Raw genomic sequence first — 14,514 nt, forward strand, 5'->3', positions numbered from 1 at the left:
GCATTCTTCAAAGCAAAGCTTGCGGGTCAGTGGTTGTGGCCATTCATACTCTGATTCTTATGTGAGCCAAGGATAATGAAGCCATTGTGACATCACTGATGTGATTGGCTCTTAGGCACTGGTGGAATGAGGCATTATGACATCACAATATCTGCTCTGGATACCAGAGACTGTCATTCTGTAGTGTCTGTTTCAACCTCAGTCCTTCTACACCAGCATTCTTCAAAGCAAAGCTTTCGGGTCGGTGGTTGTGGCCATTCATACTCTGATTCTTATGTGAGCCAAGGATAATGAAGCCATTGTGACATCACTGATGTGATTGGCTCTTAGGCACTGGTGGAAGGAGGCATTATGACATCACAATATCTGCTCTGGATACCAGAGACTGTCATTCTGTAGTGTCTGTTTCAACCTCAGTCCTTCTACACCAGCATTCTTCAAAGCAAAGCTTGCGGGTCAGTGGTTGTGGCCATTCATACTCTGATACTTCCCTCTCTCTTTAAAGAATGACATGAAGATGGTTTCCCGCAGTTATCCGCGGGAACGGTGATGAATTTTGTCACCGTGTCATTCTCTAATAGCAAAGACTACTATCCAATTTTGCAGTTAGAGGGTTAAGCCAGATGACAGTTTTCATGTACACTTTCAGCATTCACGGTTTCTAGCTTGCTGGGTCCTCCCCCCAAATTACAACAGCTTGCATAGAGAAATCGCTGATTCCAAGCGTTTACGGAAAAAAATCGTCTATTCCCAGCACTTTCTTCACCGTGTTTTGCCTCTCCTTCAGGAACAGGCCAGGTCTCCCACCATGTTATTCATGGTTTCACCCTATTCACAATGGTTTTTAATAGAAAACAGCGAATAACATATGAAAAAGTTATTTGGGGGTTTTCTGTATTTGCGGTTCTGTTAATCCCCTATCACAGCGAATACGGAGGAAGAAGTGTATTATTCTTTACATTTCTCCAAGGTAGGATGACTGAATTTAGACTGAAGCTTAACTCAGAAAAAACGAAGTTTTTTGTAGCCTCACCGCACCCGTTTGATGCTAAAACATCATTGCGTATAAATAAATTCAGCTGTCCTATTCAATCTACCATTAAGGTTTTGGGAATAATACTGGACCAGGGCTTGACTATGAAGAACCAGGTGGACTCTTTGGTCAGAAAGGGTTTCTTTACTCTTTGGAAGCTTCGGTCCTTTAGGGCGTATTTTGATGTTTCATCATTTAGACTTTTGGTACATTTTCTTATACTAAGCCAGCTTGATTACTACAATATTGCCTATTTGGCAGTTTCCCAGAAGAATATGCAACGATTGCGAATAGTACAAAATGCAGCGGCCAGGCTGAAGAAATAGGATCACATAACACCCTCCTATCGAGTACTGCATTGGCTGCCAATGAAGTTTAAGTTTGGTGGCTTCTGTTTTAAGGCTTTGTTTGGTTTAGCTCCCAAATATATAATTGAGCTTTTCTCTTTTGCAACCAAGAGACATAAGAGAAACTCACATCTGAATTTTGTTTTTCCACCTGTTAGAGGATGTCAACTTAAAAAACATTATCAAAATCTTTTTTTCATATCAAGCAGCGTTATGGGATAAGGATTTAGAACAATTGCTTTTGCTTACTGTCACTTATGGGGAATTTAGGAGACATCGGAAAACATATCTGTTTTCAAAGTATTTAGGCAGCTAATTCGTAAAAATTTTATGATGCACTATTTTGATCATTTTAGTGTCTTTAATTATTGGCTTTTAACTTTTTTAGTTCTATTCAACTTCTTTTATTGTTTTGTTTTTTTTACTATTGTAAACCGCATAGAACTATACGGCCTTGTGATATATAAACTGATTATTATTATTATTACTAGGTGGATAAGTTGTTGGTGGATCTTCCATTGCTTTGTTACTGAAGAAAACTGTGGAACTGTTGGCTACACAGCGCCCTCTATAGGGCAGGGCTCACAAGTGTTTTTCTCTGGGCCATCTGCTGACAGGCATAAACCATTCCTCTGGACTGGCCTAGTAGGACTTGAGGGAAAAATTATGAGGCAAGGCCAAACATTTCTTTTATAAAACTAGCTTTTCAGTTGTACATGTCACCAAATATACATGTTTTTTTAGTGGCACTCTATATTCTTTGGCTTTTTGTTTACTGGTCCTTTTTATAAACATAAAAACATAAGAATTGTCATATTGGAACAGATTTTATGCTGCATATCCTAGGAATAAATAGTGGATTTCCCCAATCCCAATAATGACCTATGGACTTCTCTTTTAGGTAATTATGCAAACCTTTTTTGTACCTTGCTTGAATAATTTCCTAAAACACCAGTCTTGGGAGTCCTTTCCTCCACCTAGAAAACCTATACTCGTGGTTCTCCTCTTATTGGTTCATAGACAACGGCGCGAAAGACAAAGGTGCGCCCAGACAATTGAGCGCAGCGCGGAGGTGCTCGCCGCTCAAAATTACTGTTTTTAGGGGCTCCGACGGGGGATTTTGTTGGGGAACCCCCCCACTTTGTTTAATAGAGATCGCGCCGGCGTTATGGGGGGTTTGGGGGGTTGTAACCCTCCACATTTTACTGTAAACTTAACTTTTTCCCTAAAAACAGGGAAAAAATGAAGTTTTCAGTAAAATGTGGGGGGTTACAACCCCCCACAATGCCCCCACAACGCGGCACGATGTCTATTAAGTAAAGTGGGGGGGTTCCCCAACAAAATCCCCCGTCGGAGCCCCTAAAAACAGTAATTTTGAGCGGCGCGCGCCTCCGCGCTGCGCTCAATTGTCTGGGCACGCCTTTGTCCTGGCGCGCTTTTGACCTGACACCCCTTTTATTTGCTTATTTATTGACACTTGATGTAATGGCCTACATAGGCTTCAAAGCAATTTACATGTTTAAAAACATTATAACCCCATAACACAAATTACAGAGTGGATAATACATTAAATACAATAAAATCTCAGTAAAACCAAGAAAATCTAGTCAGTTGGAAAATGGAAAACTTAGAGAGGACTTGAGTGGGCGGAGTGGAGGCGTGGCCTAGTGGTTAGAGCCGCTGCCTCCGCACCCTGAGGTTGTGGGTTTGATTCCATTGCTGCTCCTTGTGATCCTGGATGAAGCCAAGTTCCAGTAATACAGAGAACATCTAACTGATGTTGCAAGATAAGGTCGGAGACAAAAGAAACCGTATGCCTAAGCAAGCATGCCGTATATACTTGAATATAAACCAAGATTTTTGGTCCCCAAAAAATGGTCCAAAAATTGGGTTATCATTTTATATGAGAGTAACTTAATAACAGTAGCATCAAGGGTCTTGAGGTAGGAATGTTTAAATGCATGTGTGTGACATCACCTTGTGAGGTCAGCAGGTAGGTAACGGGGCACTTGGGAAATATGCCATATGACTAGCAGAGCCTATAAAAGAACAAAGAGAATTAAAACTAAGTAAAACTATGAGAATGACATAATAACATTGGTGTACAGTACTCCCCCCGATAATCTTGAAAAACCGCGAATATGGTTTTTAGCGGGGGAGACAGGAGGGGCAGGAGAGAGCAGCTGGAGTGCCGGCGAGTGAAGGAAATCACTCGCGGTATGCTCCGACCGCCTCTTCCTGCACTAAAGTCGGGCCTCACCAATCAGGAGCTGCTTTGATAGAAAGAGGCGGTCGGAACATACCGCGAGTGATTTCCTTCACTCGCTGGTGCTCTAACTGCTCTCTTCTGCCTCTCTGGCTGCCTTCTCCTGCCCGGTCATTCGCAGTCGGAAAATACCACGAATGACTGGGACCGCGAATCGCTGACCGCGAATGACCGTGGGACTACTGTAATCCTTTTGCTGTCGCTCTGTGTTTTAGGTCTATGGGCTAAAACTGAACTCCATTTTTATAGGGCCCACCTTTATTTTAAAGTGGGTGCTTGAGAAGTAAAAAAAAACCCAACCCTCTAACATTTTGCAGTTGTTATGATTTGGCATACAGATATAGTGACTGCCTCCACCAGCTGTTTGTTTGCAGTGTGCTTTCAAGGACGTGATGTGTAATAAATACTGTTGGATCAGTTATCCAGCAGAATCCAAAATCTTTCTGGAGGACATGTGTAATTAGTCAAGTCTACTTCAGTACAATAGGTGTAATGCTTTCTTAAAAACCTTTCCTAGAATTGATGCAGAGACTAAAAGGACCTTGGGAGAGTTATCAGAACGTCTCGGTTGCCAAAGAGAAGACACGGTGAGTCATGCTGTTGAATGGTAATGAGCTCCTTGATAAGAAAAAGGGCACATCTCTGCCTAGATAGGATTTACCTGGTAAGAAGATGGGGAGCTGGTGTTATGATGTACTTGGTCCCGTTGACCATTCCACTGATGATGTGCAGATGTCCAGCACAAGTGGTAGCCCCAGACAATGACCTTCAAAGAATGTGCCACAGTGAGGTTGAGGTACTCAGGCTTGAACTCTTCTCCAGGAAACCTCCTCACATAGGTGTGGGCCTGGTTACCAAACAGGCAGAAGGTGCTTTCATCAGCAATTAACATTTGCTTTACTCCCTCCCCATTGGTGTGGCCTTCAATTAATTTTTGAATTATTTTGGAAATTGTATTATCTCCTTTCCTTTTACGAACTTTGTTTTGATGGGTTTCCCCCCCCCTGTTTTAACATATATACTTATTTTAAATGTATTGTAAACTGCGTAGACGTAATGATAGGCAGTACCAAATAAAAAATAAACTTGAAACTTGTCCCAGTGCAAGGACCTGCTGATGTGTCATTTCTGCAACAGTCAGTGATACTGAGGAGGGAAGGGTGAGGCAGTGGTGCCATACCCAAACGAAAGAGAAAACTGCAGAGATGATGTACAAGATACCAAGTTTCTAATCAGTCAACAGTTTGTATCCGAAATATATGGTCCAATTGGGTTATGGTCAAATATATTTTTATTGAGCAATTAAGAAAACAACAGGCAACACAACAGAATACAAAACCAGCTCAATAGAGTATGAAATGGCCTCAAAAAGAACCCCCCCCCCCAAACCCAAACTAAAACAACCCGTCTCCCACCCCCATGCCCACCCCTGGGTCCTCCTTCTAAATACATAGTAGCAAAAAATGAGAAAGGATAATAAAACACCAAGCTAAATAAAAGGGTAAGTACAAACAAGATATTCAATTAAGTATCCGGCTACAAGCCAAAGGGGTCAAAGTAGTCCAAAAAGGTTCCCAAGTGGTCTGGAAAAGTCGTCCCTGGCGAGAAGACAAATCAGTCACATCCCTCTGCTCCCACATCAAAAGAGAAATCATTTGGCATCTCCAAAGGGAATAGTCTGGAGCTTCGGCCTCAAGCCATTTCAGCAAGCCATTTCAAAGCAATCTGGATAGACCACTTAAGGAAGGTTGCAACTCCTTTAGTACGTGGAAAGTAGTGAGGAACTGTCCCAAACAAAAGCAAAGGGGAGCTGCGAATGGTGACATGCCAAAGATTCTCCACAAAAGCAAAGATAGCAGTCCAAAAAAGCTGCACCTTAGGACAAGTCCAAAACATGTGTCCCAAGCTTGCTTCCGGAGCCTGACAACGAAGGCAGGCTGCGTTGAGACGGAAGTGGGATAAATAAGCCCTTCTAGGAGAGATATATAAATGAAAAATCAATTTAAAATGTTGTTCCCAAAAGGTTGTATATTTACGAAAAGCAGGCAGATGACGGACAGCCTGAAGAAGTATGTCAGAAGGCAAATCAACAGCAAGATCACAGGACCAAGCATCTCGCAGCCGAGAGTGGTCAAACAAAGGGCATTCATCTTTCAAGTGGCGATGATGAAACTTGAGAGGGACCGGTTGTTGGGAACCAATGGTAAAAGCCATGGACAACGACTCCTGACAAGAGGCCTGCAAGGAACTAGAGGGTAGGGAAGAAAGGTAATGATGGATTTGCATGTAAGCAAAATAATCAGAAGGAGGGAGAGCAAATTCTGCTTGCAATTGAGCAAAGGATTTAGTGGTACCATCATCATTAACCAAATGAAAAATATAATGAATGCCCTTCGTTTCCCACCGAGCAAAACTCGGTCCATCAATCCCAGGTAGGAAAGAACCATTAAAGTGAAGAGGCAAAAAGGGAGAGACAGAGGAAGAAAGAGAGTGAAATTTACAGACCCAACGCTAAACCTTCCGCAAGGGTCGATGTAATATTTTCAGAGAAAGAAACTCAGGTTCAAGAGAAGGGATGGAATGAAGATAGGCACTAAAGTGAGTAGAATGAAAACAGGAAAGTTCCAGAGATGTGTTAGTAAACGCTGAGGTACCCCTAAAGAAATCATTAATATGCCGTATGCCACAACCAACTGTCAAATAGCGGAGATTCAATAAACCCAAACCACCTCTATACCAGGGAGTCGCCGCCTGCTTATAAGATAGACGAGGTCTCTTACCAGCCCAAAGAAAACCGGGACCCGACACAGTCTGTGTTTCGAAGAAACACTCCTTCCTCAGGGGTCCTAGTATAAAAATGTGATTATTTCAACAGATATGTATGCTATAGTAAGGAAAGATGCATCGCAAGGAAAATCAGATTCATAGTTATTTAGTAAAAATCAGCCAGGAGATGCCACCCTGTATAGCACCCACGCCCAGTTCTCATCATTTTCCAACGAGGACCAACAGGGAGGTTTGGGACAGTGTTACAAGACACATTTATTTGCAGGAACTAGCTGCTGCCACTAAAAGGAGATAAGGCAGTGCATCCTGATATGGAGGAGCCTCGCGGTCCCTCATTGGCTGCACTGAATTTTTTTTTTCTCTTTTAAATTGCTGCCATTTTGGAGAGCCAATGGGCCGCGCAGAGAATGTGGGGGAAGGGCAGTTTATGCCAGTTTCTATGGCAATGAGGGCAGCGGGTTGGGAGCTTTTCCTTTCTCTTGCGCTCATTTGCTGTCAGCGCCTCCGCCTCCCCCATCTCTTTCCCCAGCTCGCCCCCCGGGGAGATGGGCTGCGGCTGCTCCACGGCCGCTACCGGCGCCTCCATGGGAGTTAAGTCAAGGGATCACTCACTTTCCGAAGAGAACCCACCTCTTGCTCCCCTCCCCCCCAGCCCCAATTGGCAGCTTCCGGATTTGCCTTTCCTGTTGCCTCTGGCTCTTTTGCTTGCTTCCTGATCCGATCTTTCGGGCCCTGTGGACCTACAGCTGATGCGGCGTTTGTACGGCGGGCCAGCTCAAGTGCAAAGTTGAAATTGTTTGGCAGGCCAAATTTTATTACACCACGGGCCAGAGATTGACATGTCTGCTCCAGAGGCAACGAGGGAGGGGGCTAAAGAATTTCTCAGTGAGAGTGAGCGGGGGCTTCATTTCTTGTGAATGTTTCTCATCTTCTCTTCAAGTTTCATCTCAAATGTCTTTGAGTGCAGACCTTGCATCATTTTGGTTGCTATTCTTTGCCCTTTGTATATTTCCGAGTCTGGGATAGGTGCACACTGTATTTCTGGATCTGGGGAGTCCGGGATAGGTGCACGTTGTAGTTCTGGGTCTAGGGAGAGTACAAAACATGCAAATAATGTTAAAAGTGTCCAAGTAGCTCAAGCGGGAATATCCCCACTGAGACGTAACAAACATACAACATGGAGAGCTATGTACGTCAACGCCCACAGTCTGAGAAACAAGATCCTGGAATTGGAAACAGAAATGAGGAATGCCGACCTGGATGTGGTGGCGGTATCTGAGACCTGGCTCATGGACTCCCACAGGTGGGACATGGTCATACCAGGTTATAACTTGCTTCGCCGGGACAGGGAGGGCAAAATGGAAGGAGGTGTAGCATTATATACTAAAGATGACATTAAGGTCACCAGAATCGCAGATGTCCAGTACACTGGGGAATCCCTTTGGGTAAATTTGGCCAGAGGGAAGAACAAATGCCTGTATCTTGGTGTAATATACAGACCCCTAAGACAACAGGATGACCTAGATATGGAATTAATCGGAGATATAGAGAATATCACCTTGTGTGGGGACACAGTATTGTTAGGTGACTTCAACATGCCTGATGTGGATTGGGACACACTTTCCTCTGCTTCCGACAGCAGCAGGAAGCTATTAAGCTCTATGAAGGGAGCAAGACTCAGGCATCTGGTGCTGGAACCAACAAGGGATCAGGCAATACTGGACCTGATACTTTCCAATGGAGAAAGTGTCACAGAGGTCTCGGTGGGCGACACATTGGCCTCCAGTGACCACAACATGGTATGGTTCAATCTCAGGAAAGGTTTCACTAAATCTACCACACTGACAAAGGTCCTCAAATTCAAGGACATAAACTTCAAAGACATGGGAGACTTCATTCACCAGGCGCTGCAAAGCCAAGCAGAAACCGATAACGTGGAAGAAATGTGGTCGACTTTGAAAGCCACCATACAGGAAGCAACAAACCGCTATGTTAAATCAGTAAGTAAACGGCGAAGGAACAATAATCCACAGTGGTTCTCTGCGGAGATCTCGGACCTCATCAAGGAGAAGAAAAAAGCATTCATCTCTTACAAACAACACTGCACAACAAAGTTTTTGCTTCCTGAACACTGCTGGGTGTTTCTTATAGAATTTTGGGTGCTGATCATGAATATTACATCAAAAATTACCCATCACGTACCATTTCAGAGAAATCTTAAATTTTGTCGTGATTTTTTCTTATATTTGGATGCAAACAATTTTTTCTCCCATAAGTGTCTTATCAACAACGGTTTGTGCCGCCTGGGTATGTCCATGCATAAAATCTAGCCAGGTTGGAAGCTGTTTTATGGAAGATGACATCCTGGGCATGTCTGGGCAGGTCTGAACGAGCTTGCGCTGTCTCACCATGCTATAATGGTGGCTTCCATACACCGATCCTGCTCATTTGGTTAATATAGATAGTCCGTGTGTGTATATAGTATCAGTATAGTAAAGTATAGTAGTATAGTAGCTGTAGCAATATAACAGTAAGTAAGCTTGATGCTATAGACGTTTTGGTGTCGGGCAATATGTCTCGTCGGTGTCGTAACAGCCGCGACACATTCTGCTATATCTGTGGGGAATATACACTTACGCCTCAGAGACGTTCGATGACTGCCCTTGTAAAGAAAGCCTATCATCTGTATTTTGGCTGCAAAATAGGTGATCAAGACAAGCAATGGGCGCCTCACATTTGCTGTGCGACATGTGCTGTTAGTCTGAGAGCCTGGCTCAGAGGTACTCGAAAGACGATGCCATTTGCTGTTCCGATGATATGGCGAGAACAGAAAGACCATGTGACGGACTGTTATTTCTGTTTGACTAATGTGTCTGGTTTCTCTGCCAAAAACAAGAAGTCAATTGAATATCCTAATCTGCCTTCAGCAATGAGACCCATGCCACATGATGACAGTCTTCCAGTTCCGAAACCACCAGAGGATTGGACCTTAGACGAACCAGATGAAGAAACTGCAGTGCAGGGTTCTAACAGTGACATTGACCCGGATTTTGAACCATCCTCATCAGGCGATCCACATCTGATAACACAGTCCGAATTGAACGATTTGGTCAGAGATTTGGGTCTGTCAAAAGCAAAAGCTGAGCTGCTAGGTTCGAGACTGCAGGAATGGTGTTTGCTATCACCAGGTACGAAAATTTCTGTGTTTCGAGACCGGCATCATGATATAACCAAATTTTTTGCACAAGTCGACAGTCTCTGTTTCTGTTGTGACATTGAAGGATTGTTCTCGGTCTTTGGTTGTGATCACAACCCGGAAGAGTGGCGTCTTTTCATTGATTCGTCAATGTTAAGCCTGAAAGCTGTTCTGTTGCACAATGGCAACGTTTATCCTTCAGTACCTGTTGGCTATGCAGCACATATGAAAGAAACATATGAGAATATGGAAATGTTACTAAAGTATGTCCAGTATACCAGGTATAACTGGAATATCTGTGGAGACCTCAAAGTCGTTGCTCTGTTACTAGGACTGCAGCTTGGCTATACAAAGTACTGCTGTTTCATCTGCGAATGGGACAGCCGAGACAGAGAGTCGCACTATTCTAGAAAGAACTGGCCACTCCGTAAAAAGTTAGTTCCAGGACAGAAAAATGTAGCACATGAATCGCTTGTTGACCCGACAAAGATATTTTTGCCTCCTCTTCACATTAAACTGGGACTCATGAAGAATTTTGTGAAAGCAATGAACAAGGAAGGGGAAGGTTTTCGTTATTTAAGACAGATGTTCCCAAGAATAACTGATGCCAAGATCAAAGAGGGTATTTTTGTTGGCCCCCAGATCAGACATGTTATGAGTGACAAGCGATTTGAAGATCTGTTAGTTGGGCCGGAAAAAATTGGCTGGAAAGCCTTGAAAGACGTTGTTGACAATTTTCTGGGCAATTACAGAGCCCCAAACTACATTCAGCTGGTAGACAAACTTCTCAAAGCATAGAATGAAGAGAATGAAGTGCAATATGTCACTCAAGATTCATTTCCTCCATTCACACTTGGACTTCTTCCCCGCAAATCTCGGTGCTGTGAGTGACGAGCACGGTGAAAGGTTTCATCAAGACATAGCTACGATGGAGAAACGATACCAGGGCAATTGGAATCCGTCAATGCTTGCCGACTATTGTTGGATGCTACAACGTGATGCACCAGACACTGAATATAAAAGAAACTCGGGAGCAAAACACTTTTAATTCTGTTTCATTTAGTCGCTTGTGCGAAACGTAAACTTGACTATATATTTTATTGTCAGTAAACATAAAAATGTCTATTTCTCATAGTTCTTACGTGATGCAGTAAAACCAAAACCATATTTGAGCATACCAAGTTGGTACCTGTCATAATCACCAAAAACTTTTCAGGAATCAAGACTTAACCAAAAAATTGTTGTGCAGTGCAATCAGGGAAACAGAACTCTAGAGTAGACTATCTGGCCAAGTCAAAAGCCGTCAAAACAGCAGTTAGGGAGGCCAAATTCCGCATGGAGGAGTCTCTAGTGAAGAACATCCAGAAGGGAGATAAATCCTTCTTCAGGTATATCAGTGATAGAAATAAGAACTCAGGCGGGATAGTAAGTCTTAGGAAACCAGACGGAGACTATGTAGAAACGGACTCGGAAAAAGCCCAACTGTTGAATGAATACTTCTGCTCAGTCTTCACCCGCGAGGCGCTGGGACTCGGCCCTCAGCTACAGACAAGGGTTGACTCAGTTGACCCGTTTAGTAATTTTGAGTTTACGCCCAGCAGGGTCTACTGCGAGCTGTCAAAGTTCAAGGTTAACAAGGCAATGGGGCCTGACAACCTACACCCCAGGGTGCTCAGGGAGTTGTGTCATCACACAACTCCCGTTTACTTACTGATTTAACATAGCGGTTTGTTGCTTCCTGTATGGTGGCTTTCAAAGTCGACCACATTTCTTCCACGTTATCGGTTTCTGCTTGGCTTTGCAGCACCTGGTGAATGAAATCTCCCATGTCTTTGAAGTTTGTGTCCTTGAATTTGAGGACCTTTGTCAGTGTGGTAGTCTTGGCGGAACCACTATCCGCGCTCTTCAATCTCTCCCTTAGTATGGGTAACGTTCCTTTGGACTGGAAGACGACTAACGTCATTCCACTCCACAAGAAAGGCTCCAAGATGGAGACAGCAAACTACAGACCGGTGAGTCTCACATTAATAGTGTGCAAACTAATGGACACTCTAATCAAACGCCAATTGGATACGATCCTGAATGAGGAGAATCTATGGGATCCCCGTCAACATGAATTTACTAAGGGGAGATCCTGCCAATCCAACCTGATCAGCTTCTTTGACTGGGTGACGGGGAATCTGGATGTTGGGGAGTCCCTGGACATCGTATACCTGGACTTCAGCAAAGCATTCGATAGCGTACCACACCGCAGGTTGCTGAGCAAGATGAGTTCTATAGGATTGGGCGACACACTGACGAAATGGGTTGAGAACTGGCTTGGAGGTAGGCTTCAGAGGGTAGTGGTGAACGGCACCCCCTCCGAAATGATGGAGGTGATCGGTGGAGTGCCGCAGAGCTCGGTCTTGGGCCCGATTCTATTCAACATCTTTATAAGAGACTTGGCAGAAGGGCTCTGAGGTAAAATAACATTATTCGCCGATGACGCCAAACTAAGCAATGTAGTGGGCAAAAGCACAACAGACAAAAATTCAATGCCCGACAACATGATGCACGACCTACTCCTACTGGAGCGCTGGTCTAGGACCTGGCAACTCAGCTTCAATGACAAAAAATGCAAAGTCATGCACCTGGGCAGGCAAAATCCATGCAAGACTTACACCCTTAATGGCGAGATCCTAACAAGAACTGTAGCAGAACGAGACTTAGGGGTGATCGTCAGTGAGGACATGAAGACTGCCAATCAGGTGGAGCAAGCTTCATCCAAGGCAAGACAAATCATAGGTTGCATACACAGGAGTTTTGTCAGCCGGAAGCCTGAAGTCATTATGCCATTGTATAGATCCATGGTGAGACCCCCACCTGGAATACTGTGTGCAATTCTGGAGACCGCATTACCGCAAGGATGTGCTGAGACTGGAGTCAATCCAGAGAATGGCCATCCGGATGGTCTCGGGACTCAAGGATCTCCCGTACGAGGAACAGCTAGATAAATTAAAGCTATACTCACTCGAGGAACGCAGAGAGAGGGGAGACACGATCGAGACGTTCAAGTATCTCACGGGCCGCATCAAGGTGGAAGAAGATACCTTCTTTTTCAAGGGTCCCACGGCAACAAGGGAGCATCCGTGGAAAATCAGGGGCGGGAAACTGCACGGTGACACCAGGAAATTCTTTTTCACTGAAAGGGTGGTTGATCGCTGGAATAGTCTTCCACTCAGGTTATTGAGGCCAGCAGCGTGCCTGACTTTAAGACCAAATGGGATCGACACGTGGGATCTATTCATAGAGAAAGGTAGGGGAGGGTCATTAGGATGGGCAGACTAGATGGGTCAAGGCCCTTATCTGCCGTCTATTTCTATGTTTCTATGTTTCTATCTTTATAGAAATGCAGCTTTCAAAATGGAGGACAGTATTTCCAGCAGGGCTTTGCTGTGGGTAAATGGCAAATCACATTCTTTTCCTTCCATCAGTCCAGTGCTGGAAGGTAAATCTATTCATCTTCAAACAGTTAAAAGCCTTGGGATATGGTTAGACTCGGATCTAAGTGGTAAAGCTCATATAGAATAAGCTCTGTCATTGTCTGCTGTAACCTATTTGTTGTCATGACTAATCTGTTTTCAAACGATTGTGAATGTCTACCTGTAACCCTTTCTGAGCTTCTGGGAGAACGGGATAGAAATTGAAATAAATAAATATAGATAAATTAATAACGGCTATTTTCTTTAAGCTTAAATATTTACATCAAATTCGATCTTCTTTCTCTTTTGACAATATGCAAAAATTACTGTAGCCCAGGCCTTAATTCTTTCAAAAATAGATTATTATAACTCCCATTATGTAGCATTCGCTTCCAGTTCTTTGGCAAAAATACAGTTGCTTCAGAATACAACTGCTTGATTGCTTTTTTATAAATCCAGATTGGACCGCATTACTCCTTTGCTGAAGACCCTGTACAGAGTACAATTTAAAATATTATGTTTGGCATTTAAAATCAGAAATGGCCTTTGTCCAGAGTACTTGCTGTCTTTGATAACAATTCAATCCAAAAGTACATCTAGGTTAATATATACCAATAAATTACAGTTTCCTCTTGACCTCTTGATCCTTTTCCTGGAGGGTGATTCCGAATATGGAACATAGTATTGTATATCTGTCCTTTAGATTATATTTCCTTAGGCCCATTACTTTGCATTTGTCCATAATAATTTTCATGTGCCATATCTATGCCCAATTTTGAAAGGTCAGATTCTCACAGTTCTTTATTATTTTAACAACTGTACGTAACTTTGTGTTGTCTGCAGATTTGATCTCACTTGTTTCCATTTCCAGCTCATTTATAAATATATTATAGATTTAAACCTCTCCAAAATACTCTAAATAACCTCTATGAACACTCTCGTAGCAGGGAAGGAAAAAGCCTCAGATCAAGGAGAGCCAGCGACGATAGCTCTACCACACACACATCACAGGCCAAAAAATGTTCAGGGAGAGGACAGAGACACAGCAAAAGATAAAAGTTGGGGAGGGAGCTTAGGGACAGGGACATAGAAGAGCAATGCTAGAAAAGGGGAGGGGGATAGGGAGACTGGGAGCAATGCTAGATACATAGAGGGATAGAGCAGGGGTAGGCAATTCCGGTCCTCGAGAGCCGGAGCCAGGTCAGGTTTTCAGGATATCCACAATAAATATCCATGAGATAGATTTGCATCTCAAGGAGGCAGTGCATGCAAATCCATCTCATACATATTCATTGCGGATATCCTGAAAACCTGACCTAGCTCCGGCTTTCGAGGACCGGAATTGCCTACCACTGGGATAGTGGAACATATGAGTAATGCCGAAGGGAGGAGGAGGAAATGTTGCACATGAATGGAGGAGAAAG

At 43.6% G+C, this 14,514-nt stretch overlaps 1 protein-coding gene across 3 annotated transcripts in view; it reads left to right on the top strand.

The window, feature by feature from the left end:
* Positions 1–14,514, top strand: part of CEP128 (centrosomal protein 128) — a 532,978-nt gene that overhangs the window by 68,097 nt on the left and 450,367 nt on the right. For all 3 annotated transcript variants that reach the window (XM_033953417.1, XM_033953420.1, XM_033953419.1), the window contains one exon: positions 4,164–4,233. In XM_033953417.1, coding sequence (XP_033809308.1) covers positions 4,164–4,233 — 70 coding nt within the window. The remainder of the gene's footprint in view (positions 1–4,163; positions 4,234–14,514) is intronic.

Source organism: Geotrypetes seraphini, chromosome 7 (genome assembly GCF_902459505.1).
Source record: "Geotrypetes seraphini chromosome 7, aGeoSer1.1, whole genome shotgun sequence".
In the NCBI taxonomy this organism is placed as follows: domain Eukaryota; kingdom Metazoa; phylum Chordata; class Amphibia; order Gymnophiona; family Dermophiidae; genus Geotrypetes; species Geotrypetes seraphini.